Here is a 25,363-nt window from a genome sequence, read left to right as displayed (position 1 = left end):
TCTGTAGGCTGAAGAGTTGTTTCTGTGGGTTCCTAGAAAACTGTTGATGACAGTTGAGTCAGCTAAAAATTCAGTATTAGGTAAGAACTTAAAAAAGTCCCTAAGCAAGAAGTTGATCTGTATGGGATCATTCAGTAGGAGAAATTCATTTTTAGCTGATCTCCTTTATTACAGGACTTGCTTATCATGCCAGCTGTAAGGTTTAGAATACCTAGAAGCTTGAAGTGTCAGTGAAAAGAATTTAATTTTCCCTCTGTTTCTGCCTGAGTGCACTAGTATATGTGGCATTTATTGTGTCAAATAACTTGCAGCATAATGCAATATGGGTAGCTAAATATTTTAGAAACCTGAAAAAGCTGTGGGTTTTTTGTTGTTGTTTTGTTGTCTGTTTGTTGTCTTTTCCTTAATCCTTGCATGTTATCTCATCATGTTCATTTAAAGTAAATCTACAGTGCTAGTTTCCATAGGCAATTAACTTAGTGCATCATCTTTCTGGGTTAATTCAGGATCCCTGTATTCTCAAGACCGAATTCTTCAAGCCATGGGCAATATAACATTGGCATTCCATCTTCTTTGTGAGCGAGCCAACCCCAACTCTTTCTGGCTGCCCTACATCCAGACACTTCCCAGTGAATATGACACTCCTCTCTATTTTGAAGAAGATGAAGTGCAGTATCTTCAGTCAACTCAGGCCATACATGATGTTTTTAGCCAATATAAAAATACAGCTCGACAGTATGCGTATTTCTACAGAGTTATCCAGGTAAGCATCTTAAATGTAATATACAGTATCTGTTGTTTTCATGATGATGATTGAGGAAGGTGTGAAAACAGTGATGCTAAATAATAGAGCAAGTGTATTGCTTTTAAAGGTTTGAATCATTAAAGCAATTTCCTGCTGTTTTCTGAACTGCTGTTAAAATTTCACAGATCAGTAGGCTTATGAATATGTAAGAATGTATTTAGTTGGTTGAGAGGCGTGATTACTGCCTTTTGTTTGGCTTTGGGTGAGGCTTCATCTGGAATATTGTACAATCTTGGGCCCAGCAGTACAAGAGATACGTTGACAAACTGGAATGAGATCAGAGGAGGGCTATTAAGATGTCATTTGCTTCAGCCCTTTATCCATACAAGGAGAGACTAAGGGAGCTGGATTTGTTTATTTTGAGGAAAATGATAAGGGATGATCCAATTGTTGTTTTCAACTTCCTACTAATAGCCAGTCTCCAGAAGTTTGCCTGTGGGAAGTCAGGCTAAGTGACCTGCAGACAGCTACAACCTATGCCTCTATGACTTGTCGTAAAATGCATAGTCCACAGTAAACAAAGTAAAACTGTAATTGTTATTGACATAGAATAAAACCATTACATATGTTGTATTTCCAGTGACCATGGATTAACTCTTATTTTCTATTCTGTTTAACATAATTATTTTGGTTGCTTTCAAATAAAAACAGAAGCCCATCTGGTAACTGTTTGAGTGTGGGGAGGCTTGAGATGGGTGAACTTTTCGTCATGTTCTGAATAAATGAGTTAAATTTAGTTTCTCAGAACTGTTACTCTGATGTCTAGAGATAATGGATGTTGTAAGTGAATGGTGATGTAGTGTTGTCAAGGTAGTGCTTAATGTCCAAGCATCCAAAGCTTTTTGTGTCACAACCTGTGTAAAATGTGTATGACTCTACTTGAATTTCCACAGTTGTGTGATCTACACACACTTTTTTTTTTGGCCTTAGGAGACATCAGAAGACAAAACAATTCTATTCCCTTTAATGTTATCAGAGTTCCAAAGCTTTGCTATTACCTGTTTTAAGTCCATAAAATTTAAGTTATTTTGCATAGCTATTTGGTGTTTGAAGAAGTTAATATATTTCAGATACAGTGTCAATTTATCAAGTATAAGGAGTGGCGGGATACATTGTGAAAACCAAAGTTACAAAAATAGTGGGTGAAAACCACAAAAGATGCACTTCATTTTGAGGCAGGGACTATGGTGCAAACAATGGGTTAGATATTGGGAAGGAATAAAATTCTTCCTTCCAGGTGTCACAATTCAGGAAACGATGGTTTAGCTAATCTCTTTTCTTGCCATGTACTACTCTAGTTTGCCAGTCCACACTTGACCTTTTCACTTAATTTCTCGATGTATAATGTCTCAGCAAACAGGACTCCTAAATTTTTTATTGTTTTCAAAGAGTTATTAGCAGAGTATTGTGTAACATTATCCAGTTCATCCAACTGCCATTCATGCTCTTGCATATACTTGATCAGACAGCTAAACTATCACTATGACTAGTTCCATCATTTTCATTGACTAATCCTGCACTAGTAATATTATGTGAGAGGTTATGTGTTCACAACATTAGTTAAAAAAAAAATAAAAAAAAAATACAATTTTACAGAGAAATGGGATCCGGAATAAAGCTCTGAGTTTTGGCTCCCATGTGTCCAGTGTTTCAGAACCACTTCTCAGTGATGGCTTAATATATGAAGACTGATATCAAAGTGATGCAAACACAGCTGAAGAATGTATATAAAATGCAGTGGTGTAACATGAGTTGAAGCACGAGATACCTGTTGTATGAAAAGCAGCTTAAATGTTTGACAAAACATTTTTGTTATGAAAGTAACAGTTTGATATAACAAATAACAAATCTGTATTTGTTACAACAAATAAGAAATCTCAAATCTGCTATGCAAGTAAGTGGTTTCATGTGGCATGTACTCACTGTTTCTCCTGTTGTCTCTCGAACTCAGTCAAAGATCATTTGTACAGCACTTAAGCTAATGGGGTCCAAGTAATGCCTCACTAAAAAATAAGTTATATTCTGCATCAAAGTCCACACAAAGAAAATAATGTGCATGAAATTACTTTAGGAGCAGACTTTCTTTAGAACCCCGGTGATAGTGATCTGTTCTGCTTGGTAACAAGCCTTTAATACTCTGCATTATATTTTTTGCATTTACAGTTCTATGGAAGCTGATATGGCAGCTCATAGAAGAAAACTTCTCAGTCTGGTATTGTTGAGACTGATTCAGTTCAGTTTGATCTACAGCAGTGGGAAACCTTTGTGGAAATAGTGTTCAAATAAATGACTACATTCTCTTTGAGCATATTAGTATACTCAAGAAAGTGATTAGTACTGTACTGTTGCCTTTTATATAAACTGTTAAAATACAGGTTCTGGTCACATATGGTCAGAAATCAAGGCCATATTTTTTTTGTTCTCCTGACAAATTCTTTTTATTACTTGTTTTGTGTTCTTCTAAAATACGGCTGTTGTTTCATGTTGAACATGAGCATGAAGGTGGATAGAGTAGGAATAATATGCTTTTATTTACTTGTTCTTTGGAGAATGGGTGGTAATAAATATTAGGCAAATTGTAGGTTCGTTCTGGTTGTTTGGTGCCATGCACTGCCACATAACCACAATTTCATCTGAATGTTTCTTTAGTACTATTCAGTAAATGTCATATTAGGAAGATAGATAATTTCAGCTGTCTCCAGGAGTGCCAAGTGAATGTGCTGGGTACCTATTATTAATGCTTTTGATGAAAACTCTGGGAAAAGTTTTTTAAAAACATTTTAATTTCTGTTTCTGCTCTCAAAAATACGAGCATCTAATTTATAAATAGTGGAGGAAAAAAAAAAAGGGGGGGGGGGAAGCGTCTTCCCTAAAACAAAGTACCATTTTCCATTGCTCAGAAAAGCATAAATGAGTTTTGGTATCATCTTGCATGCACTTATTATGTGAACAAAGTTGACCCACAAAATACTAAGGGTAATTCATGAGCATGTAGAAAAGGGAAAGAGAGGTGGTAAGAGAAAAATTCATCATATAAATGGAAAAAAAGCAAAGCAAAACCACTTTACTATGAAAGGCAGTATACTCTGTAAGCTTTATGAAAGTGAATGTTAGTTTTTGTATACCATAATTTCATTTGCTACTACTGCTGCTTTAGCATAAGTGTTCTAATGAAAGCTGTCCTGTGTGAGCTGGATTTTGATACTGCTTCAGGTATGCAGACTAATTTTTTTTTTTTTTAATTTGCAAATCTGCTTTTTGTAACAAAAATCTTACGTAGTACATAAATCTTCAATATATTTACTTTCTTGGTAGCTATAAATCTTCTAGATATTTATTTTCTTGATAGCTATTCTACTGCAGAAAGTAAAACTAGTAGCATCGTGACATAAAACTTGTTTTGATATTTAGAGGCACTGAAAAAAGTAATATTTTGTGCAGGCAAAATATTTTAATTCCTTTACAGTATTTTTAGTCTGCAAAATGTTTCTAGTGGCTGGGGGAACAAATATTTTCTTCAAATGCTTCATTTTCCTTCCATACAGGATTGCCAGACTGGTAATAAAATAATTTGGCTTGTGATAGGTGTGCAGTTTTAAACATTGTTTGACAAGCGCTGGTCGGTTGAATTTCCCTGGCTTCTCTGTAAGGCTGGTTTTCTCAGAATGCTGCTGTGCTAATTCTTTCTCCAAGTGCTTAGTCTGGATACAGATGAAGAATTGGCAGTTTTATGAATTTCACAGCTGTTGCAATCTAAACCCTAGTCTGGTTTGAGAAGCAGAAACAGGTGGGATATTCAGTAGACAAAAATAAACCCTTGAGTATGTTAGCCAGGTTCTACAACCCTCACTGACACCTTTCTAAACATATGTGATTTGAAACTAAAAAATAGTTAGAAGTTTTTACGATGGACTTTAAAGGCATATATGGCCTCTGCATTGCTACCAAAGTACAGTGAATGGTCAAAAGAGTACTTTGATTGCAGCAGATGCGTAGTTTGCAAAGTGTTCCAAAGCTTGTTCCAAAGCAAAATTTGTAAACTGCAGGGTTATCTCTTCCCCTGGAAGGTGTGTGTGTGTGACTTCTTTTAGCATTTGTGGGTCCTGCATGTCTACTGAAGGGTGAACAAACACCAAATACTTAATATTTGGTTGGTTTTTTTTGTACACTGACATGTGGTAAAATAGGCACAAGAGGGAGCCATATAGTTTACAGACATTCACAGTAAGATTACATTCCTAAAGAAAATACAGGCAAGTTTGAACCTTTTTTAAAATAATATGCAGTGGTCTTCATGTTTGACTTTCAGTTGTATCTGCATGCCTGTTTGTAGTCTATTACAGAGAAGTTTTTGTAAATCAAAAGACATAAAGACAAGGAGTGCTCTTAGACAATGTGGAAGTGCCCAAACTCTATTCACATTTTTGATCCTTTGGGTCTGAAGCAGTGTTTTATCTTATCGCCAGGTGTAGTAAAGGCTGTTATAATCTGTGTTACTAAAAGACAATTTTATGATAGTTTTAGTTAACTTTTAAAATCCTTGAAAATAGTAAGTCTGAAACCAGCAGAGCCCATCAGCTAGCCATAGCTTTTGCCATGGTAGCCAGTATCCAGTGGAATTCTGTGTGTAAGTAGTGTCTTTATGTAGCTGCCTCTCATGCACTGGAAGAAGGATCAGTTTGCAGGACTGTCCAGGATGGTAATTTGACATTGCTTTAGACAGTGCTTTCAGCCTGTAGTCTCTAGACCACTGTGGGACTGCAGATTTTTCTGAAGGGCACCAGCAAGCTAGCCATCTGTAAAAACAAACAAAAAAAAAACCAATGAAAACAATATAGGTGACTCTGTAGTGGGTATCTTCTATAGGCTGCCTCATCAGGAGGAAGGAAAGAGTGGATGAAGCCTTCTGCATACAGCTAGAAATAGCCTCATGTTTGCAGGCCCTGGTCCTCATGGATGGACTTCAACCATCCCAGTATCTGTTAAAGAGAAAACACAGCAGGGTATAAGCAATCCAGGGGCTTCGTGGAAAGCACTTCTTGCATCTTCCTGACCCAAGCAATAGAGAAGCCAATGAGGAGAGTGGCTAGTCACGTTCATGGACCTCATACTTGCAAACAAGGAAAGTTTTGTTGGGGATCTTAAAGTCAAAGACAGCTCAGCTGCAGTAACCATGAGATGGTGGAGTTCAGGAGCGTGAAAGGAAGAAGCAGAGCAAAAAGCAAGATCACAGTGCTGGACTTCAGGAGAGCAGTATTGGTGTCTTTGTGGAGCTGCTTGGAAAAGTAACATGGGATAAGGCTCTGGAGGAAAGAGGGACCCAAGAAAGAAAACTCAGTTAATATTGAAGGACTGTGTCCTCCATATTCAAGAGCAGTGAATCCATAAGCAGGAAGTCAGGCAAAAATACCAGACCTGCATGGATTAACAAGGAGCTCCTGGCAAAACTTAAGATACCAAAAGGAAGCATACAGAGGGTGGAAGCACAGACAGGCAACATGGGAGGAATATGGAAATATTGTCCAACTATCCAGGGATGAGATTAGGAAAGCAAAAGCTCAGCAGGAATTAAACCTGGCAAGGGTTGTGAAAGGTAGCCAAAATGGCTTCAGTAAGTACATGGGTGACAGAAAGGATGTCTATGGGAAATATGAGCCTTCTGTTGAATAGGGCAAGGGACCTGATGACACAGAATATGGGGAGAAAGCTGAGGTACCGAATGGCACCTTTGTCTCAATCTTTACTGGCAAGAGCAGCCTTCAGGAGTCCCAGTTCCTGGACACCAGGAAATAGGTCTGGAGCAAGGAAAATATACCCTTAGTGGAAGAGGATTGGGTCAGGGAATGCTTAAGCAAACCAGCCATAAGGCAAGCCCATGGGCCCTGATGGAATGCACCCACAAGTGCTGGGAGAGCTGTCTGATGTTATTGTGAGGTGACTCATGCCTGAGGGATGGGATGCCAACCTGAGGGACTTGGACAAGCTTGAGGAATGGGCCCATGTGGACCTCCTGAGATTCAACAAGGCCAAGTGCCAAGGTCCTGCACCTGGGTCATGCAATCCCTAGGATCAAGACAGGTTGGGGGATGAAGGTATTGAGAGCAGCCCTTTGGAGGACTTGGTGGTACTGATGAATGAAATGCTGTACGTGAGCTGCCAGTGTGAGCTCACAGCCCAGAAAGCCAATCCTGGGCTGCATCAAAAGAAGCATGGCCAGCAGCTCAAGGGAGGTGATTCTGCCCCTCCACTACACTCTGGTGAGACCCCACCTGGATTACAGCGTCCAGCTCTCAGCACAGGAAAGACATGGACCTGTTGGAGCAGGTCCAGAGATGGGCCACAAAGATGATCAGAGGGCTGGAGCAACTCTGCTATGAAGACAGGCTGAGAGAGTTGGGGTTGTTCAGCATGGAGAAAAGAAGGCTCTGAAGAGACCTTATTGTGGCCTCTCAGTACTTAAAGGAGGCTTACAAGAAAGATGGGGACAAACTTTTTAGCAGGGCTTGTTGCAATACAAGGGGTAATGGTTTTAAATTAAAAGGGTAGATTTAGATAGATAAAGAAATATTTTTATGATGAGGGTGGTGAGACATTGAAACAGGTTGCCCATCCCTGGAAACATTCATGGTCAGGTGGGACAGGGCTCTGAGCAACCTGATGTAGTTGAGTATGCCCATACTTGCTGCCAGGGGGGCTGGATTAGCTTAGCTTTAAATGTCCCTTCCAACCCAAACCGTTCTATGAATCTGACACTTGGTGATCTTTGAGCGATCATGGTGACTGGGAGGGATGCCTGAGGACTGGAGGAGAGCAAATGCCACCCCTGTCTTCAGGAAGAAGGACCCAGGGGACTACAAGCCTGTCATCCTCATTCAGCCCCTTGGGAGGTGCCATCCAGGGACCTTGACAGGCTGGATAAATGGGCTGACAGTTGAAGAAGTTCAGCAAGAAGTAGAAAGTCCTGTGCTTGAGGAGGAAGAGTGTTGCAAGCAGGTCGAGGAAGGTGATCCTTCCCCTCTGCTCAGCACTGGTGAGTCCACGCTCAGAGCACTGTGTCCAGTGCTGGGCTCCCCAGTACATAAGACAGGCCAGTAAGAATTTTAGAACTAAAACAAATGGAGAAAGCATAGACACCTGTTTATGTAACATTTTAGCAAGGAAATTGGGTTTTCTTTGACTCAGTTTTATGTTTCCTTGCTAAATTAATGAGCAAATACTTGCAAATGCTTTCTTTGCCTTCTGTTAAGCTACTGTTACTCAAGAAAGCAGAAGCTGCCCCATGAATCACACTTCTTTTAAATAGAATCTTATTTGGTAGAAGTCATTAATACTTTCAGATACTATCTGTCATCTGGTTTGTATCCAGTATTCCATAGGAGCACTCGTACCGGTTTTCTGACTACTGCATACTGACATCTGGACAGCACTTCTGAAAGTGTTATTGTAGACCCATTGTGAATACAGTCCTTGCAGGAATCTATCCAGAGATGTTTTGATCTGTTTGTGTGCACTATTGGACAGAGAACTTCATTTCCTGGAGGCTGTAATCCCTTTTGATCAGATACTAAATTTGATTTATTATTCATATAAAATTTGACTAATTGATTTAGTGTGAATGAAATTCTAAAATCCAGTTATTAGCTGTTGGGCACTGGAATATCATTTTAGCTAGGACATTTTTAGCACATGAAGTTCTAGATCTCAAAATAATGTTATAGCATCTTTAAAATCTGGTATCACATTTGACTTGTCAATATTGGGTATATTAGGTGAGATTTCACATCTCTAGCTTAATTTTGACACCAGTTTTTGAAGTTGTGATGATACTTTCAATATGACTTATGCTGCTCTTTCGTTATTTTTCTGTTCTGTTTCTAATCTATCCTATTCCAATAAGCATATGATTTTCCAGGTCAGCGTGAAGTACAGCGTCTGGTGTCTCTCTGTACTTGGCTTTAAGATACCACCATTTAACTTCCATGTGCTAAATAACGTTGGAGTTGAATGCAGAGAACTATACTGCCTTTTAAAACACTCTAAGATATTCATATGTTTGGAAGCTGTTTATTATTTTTAAGTTGACCTAATAGAGAATATTTTAATGCTTCTAAGGAGTTCAACCAATATGCAATCAAAAGCAAATGTATTTGGAAGCAGATTACAGTTTTGATCATGTATCAGGTAGGTCCTTGGGGTTCTCACTTCCCCCCCCCCCCCCCCCCCCCCCCCACTTGATTTATACTTAATTGGCATGCCAGTCAAATAGCCTTTTCCAGAAGTTATGTCAGTGGCACTCTAAAAAACAGGATAGATGTCACAGTTGTAATCCCTATAACATCTTTCCCTTTTGTTCCCTTGTCTACTATACATGTCACCTTAAGGAGGGATTTAAAATTCCATTGAATGGGCAGTTACAAAGGTGTAATAGTGTTGCTATTTGATTTGCTTTGTCTGAATTTCAACACCTGAGTTGTTCTGCTTGATCAATAATGAATCAATAGGCGGTTAATAATGGAACATATTTATGCTCTTCTGTGTTCTTCCTCTCTGTGAAGGCCAAAATATTGTATTAATCTGTTTTGCTGGCAGCAAACTCAAGACTGACTGTATGCTTGTACCACTTAGTGTTAGTGTAAGGTGGTTTAGATTTTGCAAACATGTGCCAAATTTCTGATTTTTATGTCGGTTCTGATGTATCCCACCCCCAGCTATGACTACAGTATTGGCAGGTCCTTGGGCTTCATTGGGCCATTCCTGTGGCTGCCCCTTTCCATTGCAGAAGCAGCTACAGGCTTCGCTGGGTTGCGTCTGGCCATCTCAGACAAATGAAGAGCTCAAGTTCTTGTGTGAGTAGGAGGTCTGCTGTCTTCATCCCCTGTTCCTTCCTTGCCTTCCACAGGAACACATTGACAGCTCTGGGCTTTCAGCCAGCCGGACACAGGAGGAGGTGTTTGGCTGTTCGGGCAGCATTTGCTCCACAAACAGCTGTTCCCTATCTCCTCCAAGGAAAAGGTGGCAGGCCATATGGAGGTATCCTGTGGTCCAGATTCAGCCGATGGGCGCCAGTTGGACCATGCTGGCCTATATCAGAATACAGGCATGTCCTACTTGATGTCTTCTATTTCTTAAAGTCAAAATGTTTTAAAGTTGGAGGACAGATGGATAAAACATGTCTTTCTTTCTGGATATAGATGTTATCTTTATTCGGACATTTCATTGTTAAGATCTCCTAATCAGTAGGTTTTAATTTATTTTATATATTGAGTGGTTAGGATTCTGTTATACCAGCATAAATGCCCTCTTGCCTCTGGAGTAGCAGAGATGCACTTCAAAACGTATATGCCAGTGCTAAACAAAATCTGTTTCTGCACAGTTTAAACTCCATTTGGGAGGAATAATATGTTCTGTTGTTAGTATTATGGGCTTTTAAAGCATTTTTTTGGAAGATGGAGTTCTCTACCACTCTCCTGGTTGAGAACGCAGATAAGCATCTGTTTTTACAGGCAATAGAGTGGAGAAGGGGTTTTGTTTGCTCATCTGTTGATTGCTTTTATTTTTATTTGTTAACTGAGTTGCACTTTCTGGGGCAGTTGAGTTTATCCCCAGAGATGCTGTCTGTGTCTTTTGTGGAAGTGAGTGCCTCAGCAGACATCAGGAGATCATCACACATTTACAAGTATACTTTCTCATATAAAGTTTGTACTTATTGTGCAGATTTAATATTTTTCCTGATATAACGGTAGTTACAAATGTTCCATAAATTTAAAATATGATAACAAGCTGATGTTTCTTAGAATGGAATACTCCAAGGATGTATTCTTTAAGCATTGCAAAATTATACAGGGGACTTGTCTTTGTTAAAATTAGTAATTTAACTAAATTACAAAGTGGATTATCCTCTTCAGTCAGACCCAATGCTAATACTCCACACAGTAGGAGATTGATATGTTGCTAAGTTTATTTTCTTCTACTATGGTTTGAATGCGAGTTGAAGAGTAAGTGGTAAGTTTTTAGGATGTGTGGGTACTATAGTCTTCGTACATCTGGTTCCAGAGCTTACCATGCCCCCGTGTGCCATGCTGGTTGTGCAGCGCCATACCTTGGTTTTAAGATGATCATGATCCAAGCTTCCACCTCAGTGGCTTCTGATGTGATCTGTAACCTTGAGTAGTTGATTCACAGGTAACAAGATTTCGGCCATACTACATAATATTAATGCTTGTTAGCAAACTCTTTGGATGTGGACTGGTTGTGAATAGGAAATGTTGTCCCTATCCTTTTAAAGCAGCTCACTTCAGGCTTTCCATCGCAGCATTTTATTTGTGATTTAATGAACTAGTAGTAGAATTGTGGGATGAATTTGTGCATGAACATAGTGCACGTGTTGCACTGAACAAAATGAACAGCTTAAACCTTGTACCTCAGGAGGAGACTAAAGGCTAAGTGACATCCTATGGTATACAGGCATAGACCTTTGTGAGGAAGCCTTTTTCTGTAGCTGTCTTAGTGTACCTTACTGTATCTTACTGTGCGAATGAAGCATTGCAGACTGAACCTATGAGTCTAAGGCTCAACATGAATATTAAAGTCATATTTTATTAGGAGATTTGCCATGCAAGAAAATGGACGTAGTGTGTCTTTCTGTTAACATGACTGGGGACAGGAGGGAGGGTGGTATCATTGCAGAACATGTCTAGTCTTAGGCCAGATTGCCCTCCCACTTCATCCCATCACCCCCTTGTGGAGCTACATTCAGAGCTAAGTGATTTTGTGAAAGGATAGGAAAAGGTATAGACAAATTTGTGTCATATCTGAGTACCTTCTTTTCTGGGAAAATTTAGTATTTTAGAATTTTGTATGTTAGGAAGTTTCTGTAATGGTGTGAGCAAGAAATACATGTTAAGAAGTCCATCACTGTCGTGCCTCTGTTTGATAAAGGAAATGCCACAGGATTGTAGGCAGGGTACTCATTTGCAGCTGGTTCAAAATGACTGTGTACTCTATCATCCAAATGGTAACGTCCACTTTGCATGTAAAGTGGGTTTTCAGTCCTTCAGACTCCCAAGTTAGTAGTTGATGACATGGCTTGCGTTGTCTGTTATGCCACTGCTGTCGCATTAACTAAAAACAATTTTTGCAGGTAGATGGTACAGAAAAAGGGACTGTGCAGTTAAATTCCACTGCCCCAGGAGGAGTCATTCCACTCTGCTTCTGCTACATGAATCCCCTAATAGCCTGGAATAGTATTTTCTTGTGTATATTGGCAGAAAGTAAATAAAAATTGTTGACATAAAGAAAGCAAGAATGTTATTTAGATTTAATAAGTTTCAATCCTGTGGCACCTTTTTAATTGTAAGATTTGTTCTGTTAGGTTTTGCAAAGTAGGATGATCTTTCTTCCCTTAGAAAAGTCATATAACAGTGCAAGTTTGTGGACCTAATTCTTAGCGCTTCATGAATTAGGCTGTTTGAAAATTCCAAAGCGTTCTTCTGTAGTTATAATCTGTTATTACAAAGTAAAATAATCTTGCCTTTTTTTCCTGTGAGTGAACTGACTTTACCTCATTAGCTTATGCATCTTATATCCAATGGATAAAGTGAATTCTTGTATCCTGATAGATCACTAGGATCCTCCACTCTAAATTCTTTATTTTACTTAGCTTTAGGGCAGTTAAAGCCTCAGCAGCTCCACAGAGAGGCGTTTCTCTTCAAGGCTGCTGCTTCAAAGGATTTCCAAAGCAGGGAAAGGGACAGTAACCAGCAAATGCTGACAGATCTTCCTGCTTCTGGCCCTGAAAGTGTGTGTGTTGCGTGTGTTTTTTTGTACACCTACACATTGGCCTGAAACCAAGTAACATCCAGCAAGGCTCATAACGAAATCTCCCAATGTTAATGAGTATGCTGGAAAGAGGGGAGAATCCACATAGAAGGGGAGGAAAAAGTTGTTTGGTCAAAAAGAACAAACCCTTAGGCTTGAAGTTCAAAGGAATAAAAGTTAATAAGGTATAAGCTTAAACTGGTTTTGGCTTTCACTGGCTTTAACCCCCATACCCTTAGTGTTTTGGGGACTGGAAGGGGAATGGACTGATGACTTCAGTGTAATCTCAGCACTTGGTTTGATGCTTTCCTGAGTTAGAAATGGAGCTGTCACTACTTCAGTGGTACACAAGAGGGAGGTTTTTGAGAATATTGAAATCTGATTTAGTAATACCGATATAGAGATTGCCTTGGACTTGTGAGTACTTGAGATATGCTTCACAGAAATCCAACAGGCTTTTGTCTAGAAACTCAGGAAACCAACAAAACCAAGGATTTTATTGTTGGCATTTTTAGTTATGTATTGCAGTGGAATAGTAGATGACTCTGATGGTCAGCTTCTCTCAGCTGAGATAGCATCTTTAAACCTAATTTCTTTTCTTACCCAGAGTATACAAGGGCTAATGGCACAATGGAATATACTGGCCAAAATGACTCCACACCAAAATACATCAGTTCTTTTCAAGGCATGTGGTAGCCCAGATATGAACACAAATTTAACACTGTGTAATCCTGTACACTAATTTTAACTTTTACTCAAGACATTGCATTGCATGTTACAGTAACAGGACTTGTGCTTTGCATCACTTGGTAAATGAACAAATATTATTTAATTTTAGTGGAAATTCCTCATCAGATTAGGAGCTGTGATAGATGAGCTTTTGCGTTTTGTGACTGAATGAGGTTACTGCCTCTAATGGTCTGGCCACTCTTTTACAGAAGGTTAATGCCCTCACAAGCTGAATTGCAGAAGTAAAGGTTATGATGGTTTCTCAGCTGGAAAGGCACCCACCCTTTCCACACTGAAACCTTGATGCTATCCAAATAAAATCAAGCACTTTTCAGAAGTGGAGGAGTCCTCTAGCATCTAGTTTATAAGACTTGAGAATCATTATCTTGTGATGTCCATCCAAAGATGTGATGGGGAGAGATTATTAGCCCAAAGGCCCCTATGGGGCATCAGGAGTTGTGCTTTCTTGTGGGACATTAAATGTGAGATACAAACTCCTGGATATTACTGCTTCCCAGAAAAATGTCTTAAAGTGTCTTTTCCTTGTTTTCTTCCCTCCCCCTGGCTCCCACTCCCCCCTTTTTCTCTGGTTGCCATACTGAGTAACTGGCTTCTAGTCTGATAGTGTTTTAGGTGACTAGAATAACAGTCTGTCTCTTTCCGCAGTGGCTGCAGACAATCTGGCAGCAATCACTGTTACTTTTTAATATTTCTGGTTATTTTGAGATATCCTCCAAATGTCTCAAAGAAGGCTTGGAATGTTGAAAGGGAAGAAGCATTTTTTATTTTTATTTTTTTTTAGGAAAAGCAGCATCAGGAGGAAAATGAAATTCAGCGTGCCACTATTTGTTTTTGCAGTGGTCGTCACCCTGATTGCCAGCTCTGACAATATTTTCACAGAAAGGGTAACGAAATAGATGGTATTTGTTCTTTATAATAACTCTTTCAATAGAATGTCAGGACCTGCATCTAAATGAATATATTCACATTTTCATGTTCCCATTTCTTATTTAAAGCTTCCCCTCCCAACTTTTTGAAACTACTTCATAAAGACTTGGTAAGTTAAAATTAGGGTTCATGCAGTGGAGAATGTCACATTTCAAAGCTAATCTGTAGAGACCTAGCTGTGTGAACCTATAAAAGCTAGATCTGATTTTTTCTATGTATTAAGTGTTTGTTTAGTTTAAATACGTCTGTATCTTTTTTGATCAACCCAAGCAATTTGCATGCTGTGCAGCAGTCATCTTCTATACTTTATTAAATATCTGTCAATTATAAATATCAAGGTTTTACATTAATGTCAAGATAGTACATCAAAAATTCATGGAATATGTGACTTTTTTCAAGGGTATTTAATACTTAATGCATTTGTGTCATTTTTCTTTCTAGATTTATTGACAGGTTTTATTAAGTGTTTGTTAGGGAGATTTCATTTTTACCAAGGGACTATAAAGAGAAGCTGCATGCTAAGTCAATTTTTTAATCAGAATATTGTTCTTTTTTGTGTGTCTTCAGATTGTTGTGATCTGTAGGGCTTTTAAAATTACATAGTAAAATATTGCAAGTCAGAAATCTAACATGGTCAAATATGCTGATATATCTTAACTTTAAAATAACTATGAAATATTGTACTGTGGAATGTTATAAATATGGTGATTACATACACTGGGATTTAATTCTGCTTTGTGCCCTTTAAGACCTTGTATTTTGTCCTTTGTTGTAATTTACTACTGGGTTTTTGCGAATGGTGTCTGGACAGTCTCCATATAGGGGCAGTAGTCCCCAAGTTTTACAGATACACAAATGGGGGGTACAGAGTGTTTGGCATCCAGAAGCTTTGCCCATGGGATGTGCATTCAAGTTGACTCGTGAGAGAGGGATTACTTACGTCAAATGAACAATTAACCTCACTGCGATCTGCTGATGTAATACAGAATTTCTCAGGGAGAGGACAATGGCAATATGTATGTATGTATCATGCTTCCTATATAGGTATTTGTTCCAAGTTAGGGCTGAGCATGTTGTCTGGTGCTCCCCGCATAGTAGGAACTGCGCACAGGCAATGTGTTTGTTCTGTAAAAACTGCTTTTACACTGTTACAGTCTCTGTAATGCCTTCATACTGCTAGTGCTGTATCACAGTAGTAATTACTGCCGTTTGGAAGATGATTTTTTCCGTGGAAAGCTGCAGTTTGGGAGGAGGGAGGAGAGCAGCAAAGGGCAGAGGAGGGCAGGGGGTGTCTGTGTGCGTACTTGCGGGTCTTTCTCTTGCCGTAAATTTGCCGGAGCCTCGGTTCGAACCGAGGCAGCAGCGTTCATTTACCCGGCTGTCCAGAGCCGGGATTTCCCGATGCTGGAATAGTACCCCGGGCCGCTGCAGAGGAGCTTCGGTTCAGTTCTGCGTTTGGCGCCGCTCAGAGCCGGCGGAACGGCTGTCGGCGGGGCCGGTGGCCCGCGCTGCTCCGCTGGCGCTAGGGGTTGCGCGGCGGCACCGGCAGGTGGCAGTGACGGTCCGCGCGGGCGGCGTCTGGCCGCCGCCCCTCGGCAGCGGCGCCCCACGGCAGCGGGTGTCCGCGCTCGGGCGGGCAGTGTGCTCTGGGGAGGGCAGGAGGGGGCGCGGTGTTGGAAGCGGTGATGCGAAGCGAAGCGAAGCAAGACTTGCTCCCGCGCAAGTTGAGCGCGTGGTCTGCTAAGAAGGAGGGGGATTGCTGAGGGAGCCTGGCTTCTCCGCTCGTGTGAAAGATCTGCTTCAGGTGCTGACTGAGAGTCCGACTGGCCCCAGCCAACAGTAACAGATGAAAACGTTATCGTGGTTTTAAACTCACAGGCTTACATGTCTCACTGTCGGTGTTGACTCCCTGCTTAGCTCATCCCACTACTGTGAAATAGATTAATAATACCAGCAGTAGAAGTTGAAATTAAGTTGTCATAAAGGAATAATACAGGGTTGTGTTTGCTTCCAAGAATTACTCTTTCCAGTTGAAGGCTGAGTTGCTGACTTCATTTCTGGAATCGAGTCTGGACTGCTGTACTGCAGGGAAGCCACCTCCTGGGATGTGTTGGCTTGGGGTTCAGTTCTGGTTCTGGATGGAATGCGTTGGTGAGAAGAAATGACTGTAAAATGTGTACAGTTAAACTCGAGGGGATTTGTTATGCAATGACCATAAATAGCTTCGATATGAATGAAAATCATAGGGAAATGTAGAGTGTTTTAAAAAGGGAGTACAAAGGAAGAATGTAAGGGAAGGGACAGGAGGCGCTGGAGCTGTAACTTCTGCCAGGTTTCAGAGAAACCCCATCCAAAGGGTTAACCGGGGGGTGGGGGGGGGGCTGAGGGGAGAACAGGCACCTGGGACCTCACACCCAATTGGCAGTCTTTTGTAATATATAATTTGCCTAGAATTGCTCACTGAGCACAAGCTTTTGTTTTCTAATTGATTTACGGTTTGAGCCACTTTTACCTCATCCCCTACTGTCCTGCACACAGTGCCAGCAAGTACATTACAGTGAGAAATGATAAATTACTGTGCACTTGTGATGCTAATGCATCAAGAGTAAAAAAACCTGCATGCTACATGGAGCTTCATGCATTAAGAGTGTCATGCAAAGACAGAGCTATGCAAAAAATCATTTATAACTTCTGAAATAGCCGTTTGATCATTTACTTCAATTCATCTCTGAGAACTAATTGAACCTGAAGGTTAAAATTTACGCTATTATGGCTTTCCATCTGTGAATTGGAACAAAGTTCTAAAGAAGGTGTGTGAGCGCTTAAAGCTACCTGTGTTTTTTAAAGTTTTAATGAGCTAATTGATCAGGAAAGTTACAGTTATTGCAGCTTCTTAAAGCATTTTTCAAACCTAAATATTTTGCTTGTGTTGATGACAATTACAGTATGCATTCCTAAAGGGCATCGCTCAATTTTTAGATAGGAGCACATGTAGATGTATTAATGCAGATACCATCTAATCAGTGTTTGTCACCCAAACTATTCAAATATTTTAATCTGGTTTGTTTCAGAGGTATAATGAAACTTTTCTTGAATAACACCTTTGCAGGTATAAAGGAAGAATTGAAAATTTTGTGTATTTTTTCTTGCATTTGTGAAATACTGTACTGATATTCCAGAGAAGAGCAAAACATGGAAGTTGGTGAAACCCAATGTGTGCATATTGTCTAATTTCTTTCCCCCACGCTGCATCAAGGGCTGGATTTTGTTTTACCTTCACATACTCAGTCCACCTTAAATTTTTTTATTTTTTTACAATGTCTGTGTGTTCCAGTCTTGAAATATGAAGAAACAGATTTATGGCGGCTGCTGGGCACAACAAATTAAGTTGACAGTGATGTATGAGAGCATAATAGCATGATGATCCCTCTGTAGCGCGACTGGACGCCTCCTGCTTCATTTGGCTCTTGTTAGGATCTGTTAGGCAGCTAAATAATGAAATTCTGCTGACTGATTTCTGATTTCTCTTTTCTTTCTCTTTTCACCTTTTTATGAAACTTGCATTTCCCAGACCAGCAAACTGCCCTTAAAGGATTCTTTCACTTACGATGACTACAGGTTGGTCTGTTGTTTAATTCCTTTTTATTATTTTCCCCCCTTTTTATACATAGTGAACTGTGGGGCCCTGGAAATGCTTCTGTGTTGGGAAAGCCCCATTGTTACTGAAATGTTAAATGTAGGATTTGATACTGATGCACTTTCTTAATGAAGAAGAAAGTAAAATAAATACGCAGATTTTAATTGTTACAAAGGAATAGCCATTATGAGCACTTAATTTAGCTAACTGGCACACGTAGCCTGAGATTAGTACGGTAATTTGTTGTTTTTGAAGAAAATAGTTCTGCTGACATTGCAGGTGATTTGGGTTAAATCTTTTTTAAAATTACGTTTTTATTTTTATAAAAAGGCTTTACCAGCACATATTAGTAAAAATTAACATTTACAGTGGCTATTGAACAGGAAGAGCTGGAGAACTGCAGTTGTACATTTGAAGCGTGTCACTTGGAGGTGCTATAGGGAGTGACTAGATAAAAGTAAGAATAATTAAGATAATGAGAGCTTTAATTCTGTTAAGTAATTAAAGTAGCATGAATAAAAGGCATTCACGAGGTCTTACAGGGACTTTTTAAGCCTAGTTGTGCTTCTGGGTAAGTGTGAAAGTGGGGTTTCCAAAGCATGCCCCCTTCCCTGATAGGGTCACTGAGGAACAAACCAACTTACATGCGAAGTGTTCTAAAATTCTGCAGATAAATTACAACAATTAAAAAGAAACATATTACTGTTATGTTTTAAACAGTGTTTTTATATCAAAATTATCCACAATCTTAGCTTGCTTTTTAGAAATTGAGTAGGTTTCAATTTGACAGTACCTTTCTGAGCAATCTGTAATCCTGTCTAATTCTGTATAGCAAATACTTGGAGTCTATGGAAGTTAAAATTATTTTGACCTTCTCTTGATGGTTTTTTGTTTTTTTCTATGCTTTTATTTTTTTCTCCTTAAAAAGCCTGTAACAAATACATGTATTAAAGCCAAAAGCAAATATTTTTTTCCCCTTTGGCATTTAATATTACTTTTTGCCTGAAATAAAACCCAGATTTTAGAAAATACTGAAACATTAAGATACTCTGGAGATTCTTACATTTGAATAGGTAGCTGGCATTCTGTTTGCTTAACCTGGTTTAGAAGGGGATTGAATGATGTCTCTGTGCTCTAAACTATGTTATACTTCAATCATTCTTACCTGGATATCTGTTTGCAGTATTGGGGTGTTTTATTTTCGTAGAATCATAGAATCGTTAGGGTTGGAAAGGACCTTAAGATCATCCAGTTCCAACCCCCCTGCCATGGGCAGGGACACCTTACCCTAGATCATATCACCCAAGGCCTCGCCCAACCTGGCCTTGAACACTGCCAGGGATGGAGCATTCACAACCTCCCTGGGCAACCCATTCCAGTGCCTCACCACCCTCTTTATTCTGTTAAGGAAAAAAAATTAGCAACACTGATCTAAGCTAAAAGTTTGCAAACCGAAGAGAAGTGCTTACCGAAATACCATGTATGTATCAGATGATGACACTGGTTTCCAGTTCAGGCAGTCCATAAGCTGTTTAGGGACCAAGGGTAAGAATACATTCTGGCTCTTAAAGAGTCTGCGTATTGATGAGAGTTATTGCTGCCAAGCAGTAGCTGTGAGCTGCTCTGAAGCCTGCAGAAATAGCTGACCCCAGATTTAGGATGCGTGGTGAGAGTTGTGTGTGCAGTGAAGGGTCAGGGAAGCAGAAGGAGACGCAGTAGTGGGCACTGGTTGAGGTAGCAGAAAGTGTGAAGGTTCTGTTGCAAAGAGTGCAAGAGAGGGGTGAGATTGAAATCATGGTTTGGGAATTGGTCTATGTGCATGTCTTGGAAACCTTAGGAGCTGCTCCTTCTGTGAGTGTATTGCCTTCTACTGTTACTATAGTCAGTGTGATCTTTAAGAAAACTAAATTTGGAAACTTGCAGCCTAAACGATTGCTTCAGGTTGCACTACAGTCTATCAATCATATTTTAATGTTTTGAGCATTGACCATCTAATGTTTTTAACTTTTGTAGATGGGCAGTTTCCTCTGTTATGACACGACAGAACCAGATTCCAACCGAAGATGGTTCCAGAGTTACGTTGGCTCTAATACCTTTATGGGACATGTGTAATCATACTAATGGACTGGTAAGGATTTCTTCAGTGTAGCTGAAAAGCTTTAGGGCTTAAGTATTAAGCCTTTCAACTGCTGTAGAACAGTTTAATAACACTTTTCATTATGCTGCTTAACACAGGTGTTTTATCTTCCCAAGTGACCCTAAAAAAATAATATCTGAAGGAAAGGTTTGTCAGTTCCTTAAATGTTTTACATTGGCTTTTCAGGGAGAACTTTCTTCATCTAGAGAAAACTTTAGAAGTGGTTGGGTACTTAGAGTTGTGCCTCATAATGAGTTTTACTCCTGTTTCCAGGCCAAAAATGATTTACAATACTGGACAGATCTGTTCTGAGAATAGGAAAGCAGACAGTAATGGAGGCTGCCTCTTGTAGCTACCACTAGGGAAAGTGGTTAGAAATTTGCAACTGAGAAATACTGTCTGCTCTCCTAACCATGCCCAAAGAGCCTTGTTATGGAGACAGCAATAAGAACAAAGCCTACTTCAACAAGAACAGAACATCTCTCACTACATCAAAGAAACAAAATGCAAAAATACAACTTTAGGGCATATTAAACATTTAAAAGGTGACGTATGTATATAGAAAGCCAGACCTGTTGATATTTTGGCTTTTGTGAGCTAGTTCAGAGCATGAGGTCCTGATTTCATCAACAGGCTAGTTAATGTTAAAGTGAGGAAATGGAAAGCTGTAAGAGGATGGTTTATCAATGATATTCAGGCAATCTCATATACACTTCAAAGTTCATACCCTCCAATTGTGTTTCCGGTAGATAGTATTATTTATTGTAAACAATGAATACAACCATACTATTCAAGTAATGTGGCTCTATTGTATGAGAATTGACCTGAATGTTTGTACAGCAGCATGTTAGTATTGTTGGTATAAGAAAAACCTGGTTTAAATGAACAAATTGTAAAGCAAGTTGTTTCTCACTTGACATTTAGGTGATTTATAATTACGACTGTACCAAATACAGCACTTAAGGCTAGGCTGCAAAGTTGCAAGTGTTCTTTTTTTGTTTATATGTTTTCCTTATTAAAAGGTGATTACATGTTGTTCTTTAAAAGTGATTCTTGTCTTTCACTATTTGTTATGCAATCTCATAACTTTGATTTAGCAATAAAGCTTGAATGAGAGTTTTCAATATAAAGAAAATTCAGGAAATTAAAAATAAAATTCAGAAATGTATGTTTTTGTAATAGAAGTCTTAGCTGCAAGCATCAGTACTTCCTGTACCCTTTTCCTCTGGGCATCTCTTTCAGATGCTTTTGCAGAGACTTGTCTATATTCATTAGACAACTTTTAATGAGTGCCTTCAAAGTTGGGATTAGAGGAAAGAGGAAGAGAATTAAGGTTCTGGGAGGGAAAAAATTAAGTAGTCTATATTAAAAGAGCAGCTTATTATGTTGTTTTAATCATTCAAACTTCTATTTAAATTGATAAAGTAATTTTTATTTTTATTATGCTCTTTAACAGTGGGTTTGATATGGAGCCAGCCTTTGGAGGCAAACCTGCTAATGCAGTAGTATGTCAGAATTGGAAGCACTTTTTTATGCTGAAGTATATCCTAAAGGGTGGGGGAGGGACTGAGCACTAAGTATTTTGTATGTATATACAAACTTAAGTCATTTGTTTCATATTTCTACAGAAAATAGTTTAAATGTCTATCCAACCTAAATCTATAAACAACCGTAATATGGATAAGGGGTTAAGAAAAGCTACTAAACCTATTATTGTTGTGTGTTGGTTACCTTCTGCTATTAGAGATAGGGGGAAAAACTGCTAAGATAACTAAGCTGTTCAGACAACTGTAAGCTGTCTGTATTATGGTTTATATTATTGTAGAGTGAGATGAGGGTGGGTTCTGCTCTAATCATAGTGCATTCCTTGAAAATACATGAAGGCAATTGTTCTTCATTGCAAGAAATTAGGAAACAAAAGATGGCGTAGTATGTGCCCATCTAGTCTATTCCAAATGTAGTGCTGAAATACTTCTCAAGTCAATCAGCTACTGTATATCCCTGTTCTTGCTTTATCCCACAGGGCCCCTTCCCGTGGGGTAGATAATAAAATGCTCTTTGGGTTTTAACTGGAGCTAGGTCTGTCCAGCTTTTTTGTGCTTCTGACACTATTAATTAGATCAACCTGGCTCTAAGAACTATATCAAAATGGCTGTCTTCATGCATTTCGCATTGTTATTCTTTAGTGGGATTGTATTTTGACAGTCAGAGGTTGATTACCAGTTCTGACAGAGCTTTGAATAAGCTACATTTTGCCCATTGGGCTGGGTCCATCCTTAATCACTGACCAAGCAGACTACTGCATGCTTTATACACAACTTGAAATTCATGTATCAGTCTGCTTCAGAAATAAAACCAAAGGGATGCAATTTGTCAGCTATCATGTGGGAAGAGAAGTAAACACCCTGTTAATTCTCTTACATGACTACTATTAAAAGAAAGAGGAAATAAGAGTCTAGCACTCCATTATGTTTTATAGAAAAGCCTTTCAGAAACACTGCTGTTTATAGGTTTTTTTTGTGTGTGTGTGGTGTTTTTATACTTGCATTTATGGAAAAAAAGTCAAAAAAATGAGCAGTGTTCTAGTGAAGTATGCTTCAACTGACAGAATCTTTCTCTTAACTTACTGGAATTATCCCAGAAAGCCTCCTTTTCCGTAGGCATTTCAGGAGACTGGAATACAGGCTTTTCACATTCAGAAGTATTTCATTGGGTTTACACACTAAGAAAATTTTGGTCTATATTGTGTGGTTCTCATGTTCTCTTCTGATCTCAGTACACCACAAACCCATAGTAGACCTGTGGTGGTGGATCCTCAGGCAGAGCAGTGCTGCAAGCCTCCACAGGGCCGGGCTGCCCATGCCTGGAGCTTCTGTCTTGGATTGGCTGCACCAGGGACAAGTTCCCTATGCTCACTTTGTGAAAGCACCGTTTTGGCTGACAAGTGCGTACTTGATGATGCAAGCAGCCAAAACTATTATTGTGTAAACCATCAACCAAGCTTTCAGAATAATTTATGGAGTTCTGTATTTGGACAAACTGCAACCAAGAGGAGAATCTGGGTATACTGCTACTTCTGTCAGTCAGCTTACAAAAAAGTGTGTTTTCACTTATGAAGGCTGAGAGAGAATCTTCAGCTTCTTCTTGTTGTTTTTTTTTTTTTTTTCCCCCAGGCCAAGAGCATATTTTTCTATAAGTTAGCTCTGTCAGGACTGAATTCAGGATACCTACCATAAAAGTTACTTCCTGATCATTCAGCAGCTTATGTTCCATCGTGTGGCTCAACCTGTGCTGGCATCTAATATTACTCAAGAAGATGCTGTTTGTCACTTTATAAAAGTATTGCATTTTTAGGATAGCTTTACTTGTTAGTGTAAGGACCCCTTTACAATTTTGTAATCTTTTTTTGGGGAAGTACAGGTTTGTTAAGAAAGTTTATCCTTTTCCATTGCCTGCTACCATAAAAAAAAAATCTTTTAGCATTTCAAGAGTATTGCTTAACTTTTAGATAAAGGGATTATTTGCAAGTAAATTATAATTCTCTGAAGACTCTATCCCCTAAAGATCCACAGTTATCTAATCCTTTTTCATTGAGATCAGAAATGTGTTGGCAGTTGAAGGATAAAGCACAGCATATAGTGCTGTCATTGCTTTGCTCCCTTGGGCCTCATGGGAGTGACTGAAAGCTCCAGAACTTTATAACAATCTGCTGGCTTTAGCATGGGACTGCCTGTGGTCTATGGAGGGTAGTTTTCTCAGAGCCTTCTGTTCACTTCAGGTAAGTTATTTCCTCCATTGGATTTCTTTAATGCAGAGATTTTTTTTTTTTTAAAGAGATTGCTCAGGAATCATAAAACAGTCACTACCAGCTGTGCTATCTTGTGCAGAGAAAGAAATAGATGCAATTTCTATTGTTAATATCTGCTTCCAATAGGACATTTTGTCATTGCTGGGAGAGATAAATATAAAATGCTGAAGGTGCTTTTGTTCCTCTCTCCTTGGATAGATCACCACAGGCTACAATTTAGAAGATGACCGGTGTGAATGTGTAGCACTTCAAGATTTCAAGGCTGGAGAACAGGTAGTGTGAGCAGTTATCTACATAGTTGTTCTTCAGTTAAGTTTTGTGGGCACTTGGTAATTCCATACAGCATTTTAATAGCAGAGTGGTTGTGGATTAAGCCCTGCTACTTTACAGTGTTATTATGGTGAGTTAATTTTGTGGGAACATGCTACCAAACTAAGTGCACATTTTTCAAAATAAATATTTTCTGTCACTTGGTAGACCCCATCTTCAGAGGAGTTTTGATTCCTCGTATTTTACAGAAGTAGTTGAAATATTTAATCACTGGTAAATGCACATACATAGGCACTGAGTTTGGTATTCTGGATGAGGTTAATAAAAGGCCATATCAAAAGGACCAAAGGTAAATATGTTTTAGATTTGGGACATGACTTTGAATGCAATAGCAGATTGTAGAGTCTTTCTTAACATTGTTGGTTTGTTTGTTAGTCTTCATTTAACAAGAGGTTAAATGGAGTATGGTGGCCAGTCATTTACCCATGTTGTCATTCCTATACTTTGTGAAAATGAGAAAGGACCTAAAAATGTACTTACTGCCTTTGACACAGACATGCATGTGCATTCCCCTTCATCCTGAAGCAGAAAGTACTAAGGGAGAGTCTTGCAAAGATGCATGAAACAGTTCAGAAGCCAGTATTTTGTTCAAAGCTGCTAAGAAACAAAAATGAGTGTTAAAACTAGTGATGGATTGAAGACAGTGGTTCCAAGAGTATAGGAAATCTCCAGTAGGAGGGTTCCTGTGCTGTGTCAGCAGCCAGCCTAAACGCACAAGTGTAGTATCACTCAGTTTTTCCTACTCATTGTGCAACTGCAGCCAGCATGGCCAGAAAAAGACTTCGTAAAACATCCTGAAATGTTTTGTAACTCAGTCTCCGAGTTACTACCTTTGGAGTATTATTTTGCCAGTCTTACACTTTATAGCCTTTTGATTTTTCTTATGTATTGTTAGTTTCTTTCTTTAACAAAAATGTGTCTGAAATTTTATTTTTAAGTATGTCTTTCCAGAGGTACGTTTATCCTCATTGCTATGCTGAGTTTTACAGTGATTCTATATTTTTTGTGTTGTGCTTAGAATTTGTTATGGCAGTCAGATATTTGCTGTTTTTTCCAATACTGGTATGATGAGTTAAAAGGGGTCCACAGTTTTTCCACAAGTGATCCAATTTATAATTTTCCACAGCTGGCAGTGGATGTGTCACATAGCTG

General features: G+C 39.1%; 1 protein-coding gene across 3 annotated transcripts in view; it reads left to right on the top strand.

Moving 5' to 3' along the window:
* Positions 1–25,363, top strand: part of SETD3 (SET domain containing 3, actin N3(tau)-histidine methyltransferase) — a 61,278-nt gene that overhangs the window by 28,409 nt on the left and 7,506 nt on the right. For 2 of the 3 annotated variants that reach the window (XM_062627876.1, XM_062627877.1), the window contains exons 5-9: positions 8–80; positions 507–763; positions 17,871–17,917; positions 19,950–20,064; positions 24,080–24,154. In XM_062627876.1, coding sequence (XP_062483860.1) covers positions 8–80; positions 507–763; positions 17,871–17,917; positions 19,950–20,064; positions 24,080–24,154 — 567 coding nt within the window. The remainder of the gene's footprint in view (positions 1–7; positions 81–506; positions 764–17,870; positions 17,918–19,949; positions 20,065–24,079; positions 24,155–25,363) is intronic. The other variant, XM_062627878.1, reaches the window with a different exon arrangement.

Source organism: Pezoporus occidentalis, unplaced genomic scaffold, assembly GCF_034315485.1.
Source record: "Pezoporus occidentalis ecotype Australia unplaced genomic scaffold, CSIRO_AGI_Poc_V1 ctg31, whole genome shotgun sequence".
Taxonomy (NCBI): Eukaryota; Metazoa; Chordata; class Aves; order Psittaciformes; family Psittacidae; genus Pezoporus; species Pezoporus occidentalis.
The sequence above is the reverse complement of the archived record's forward strand: the minus strand, read 5'-3'. Positions and strand labels throughout refer to the sequence as shown.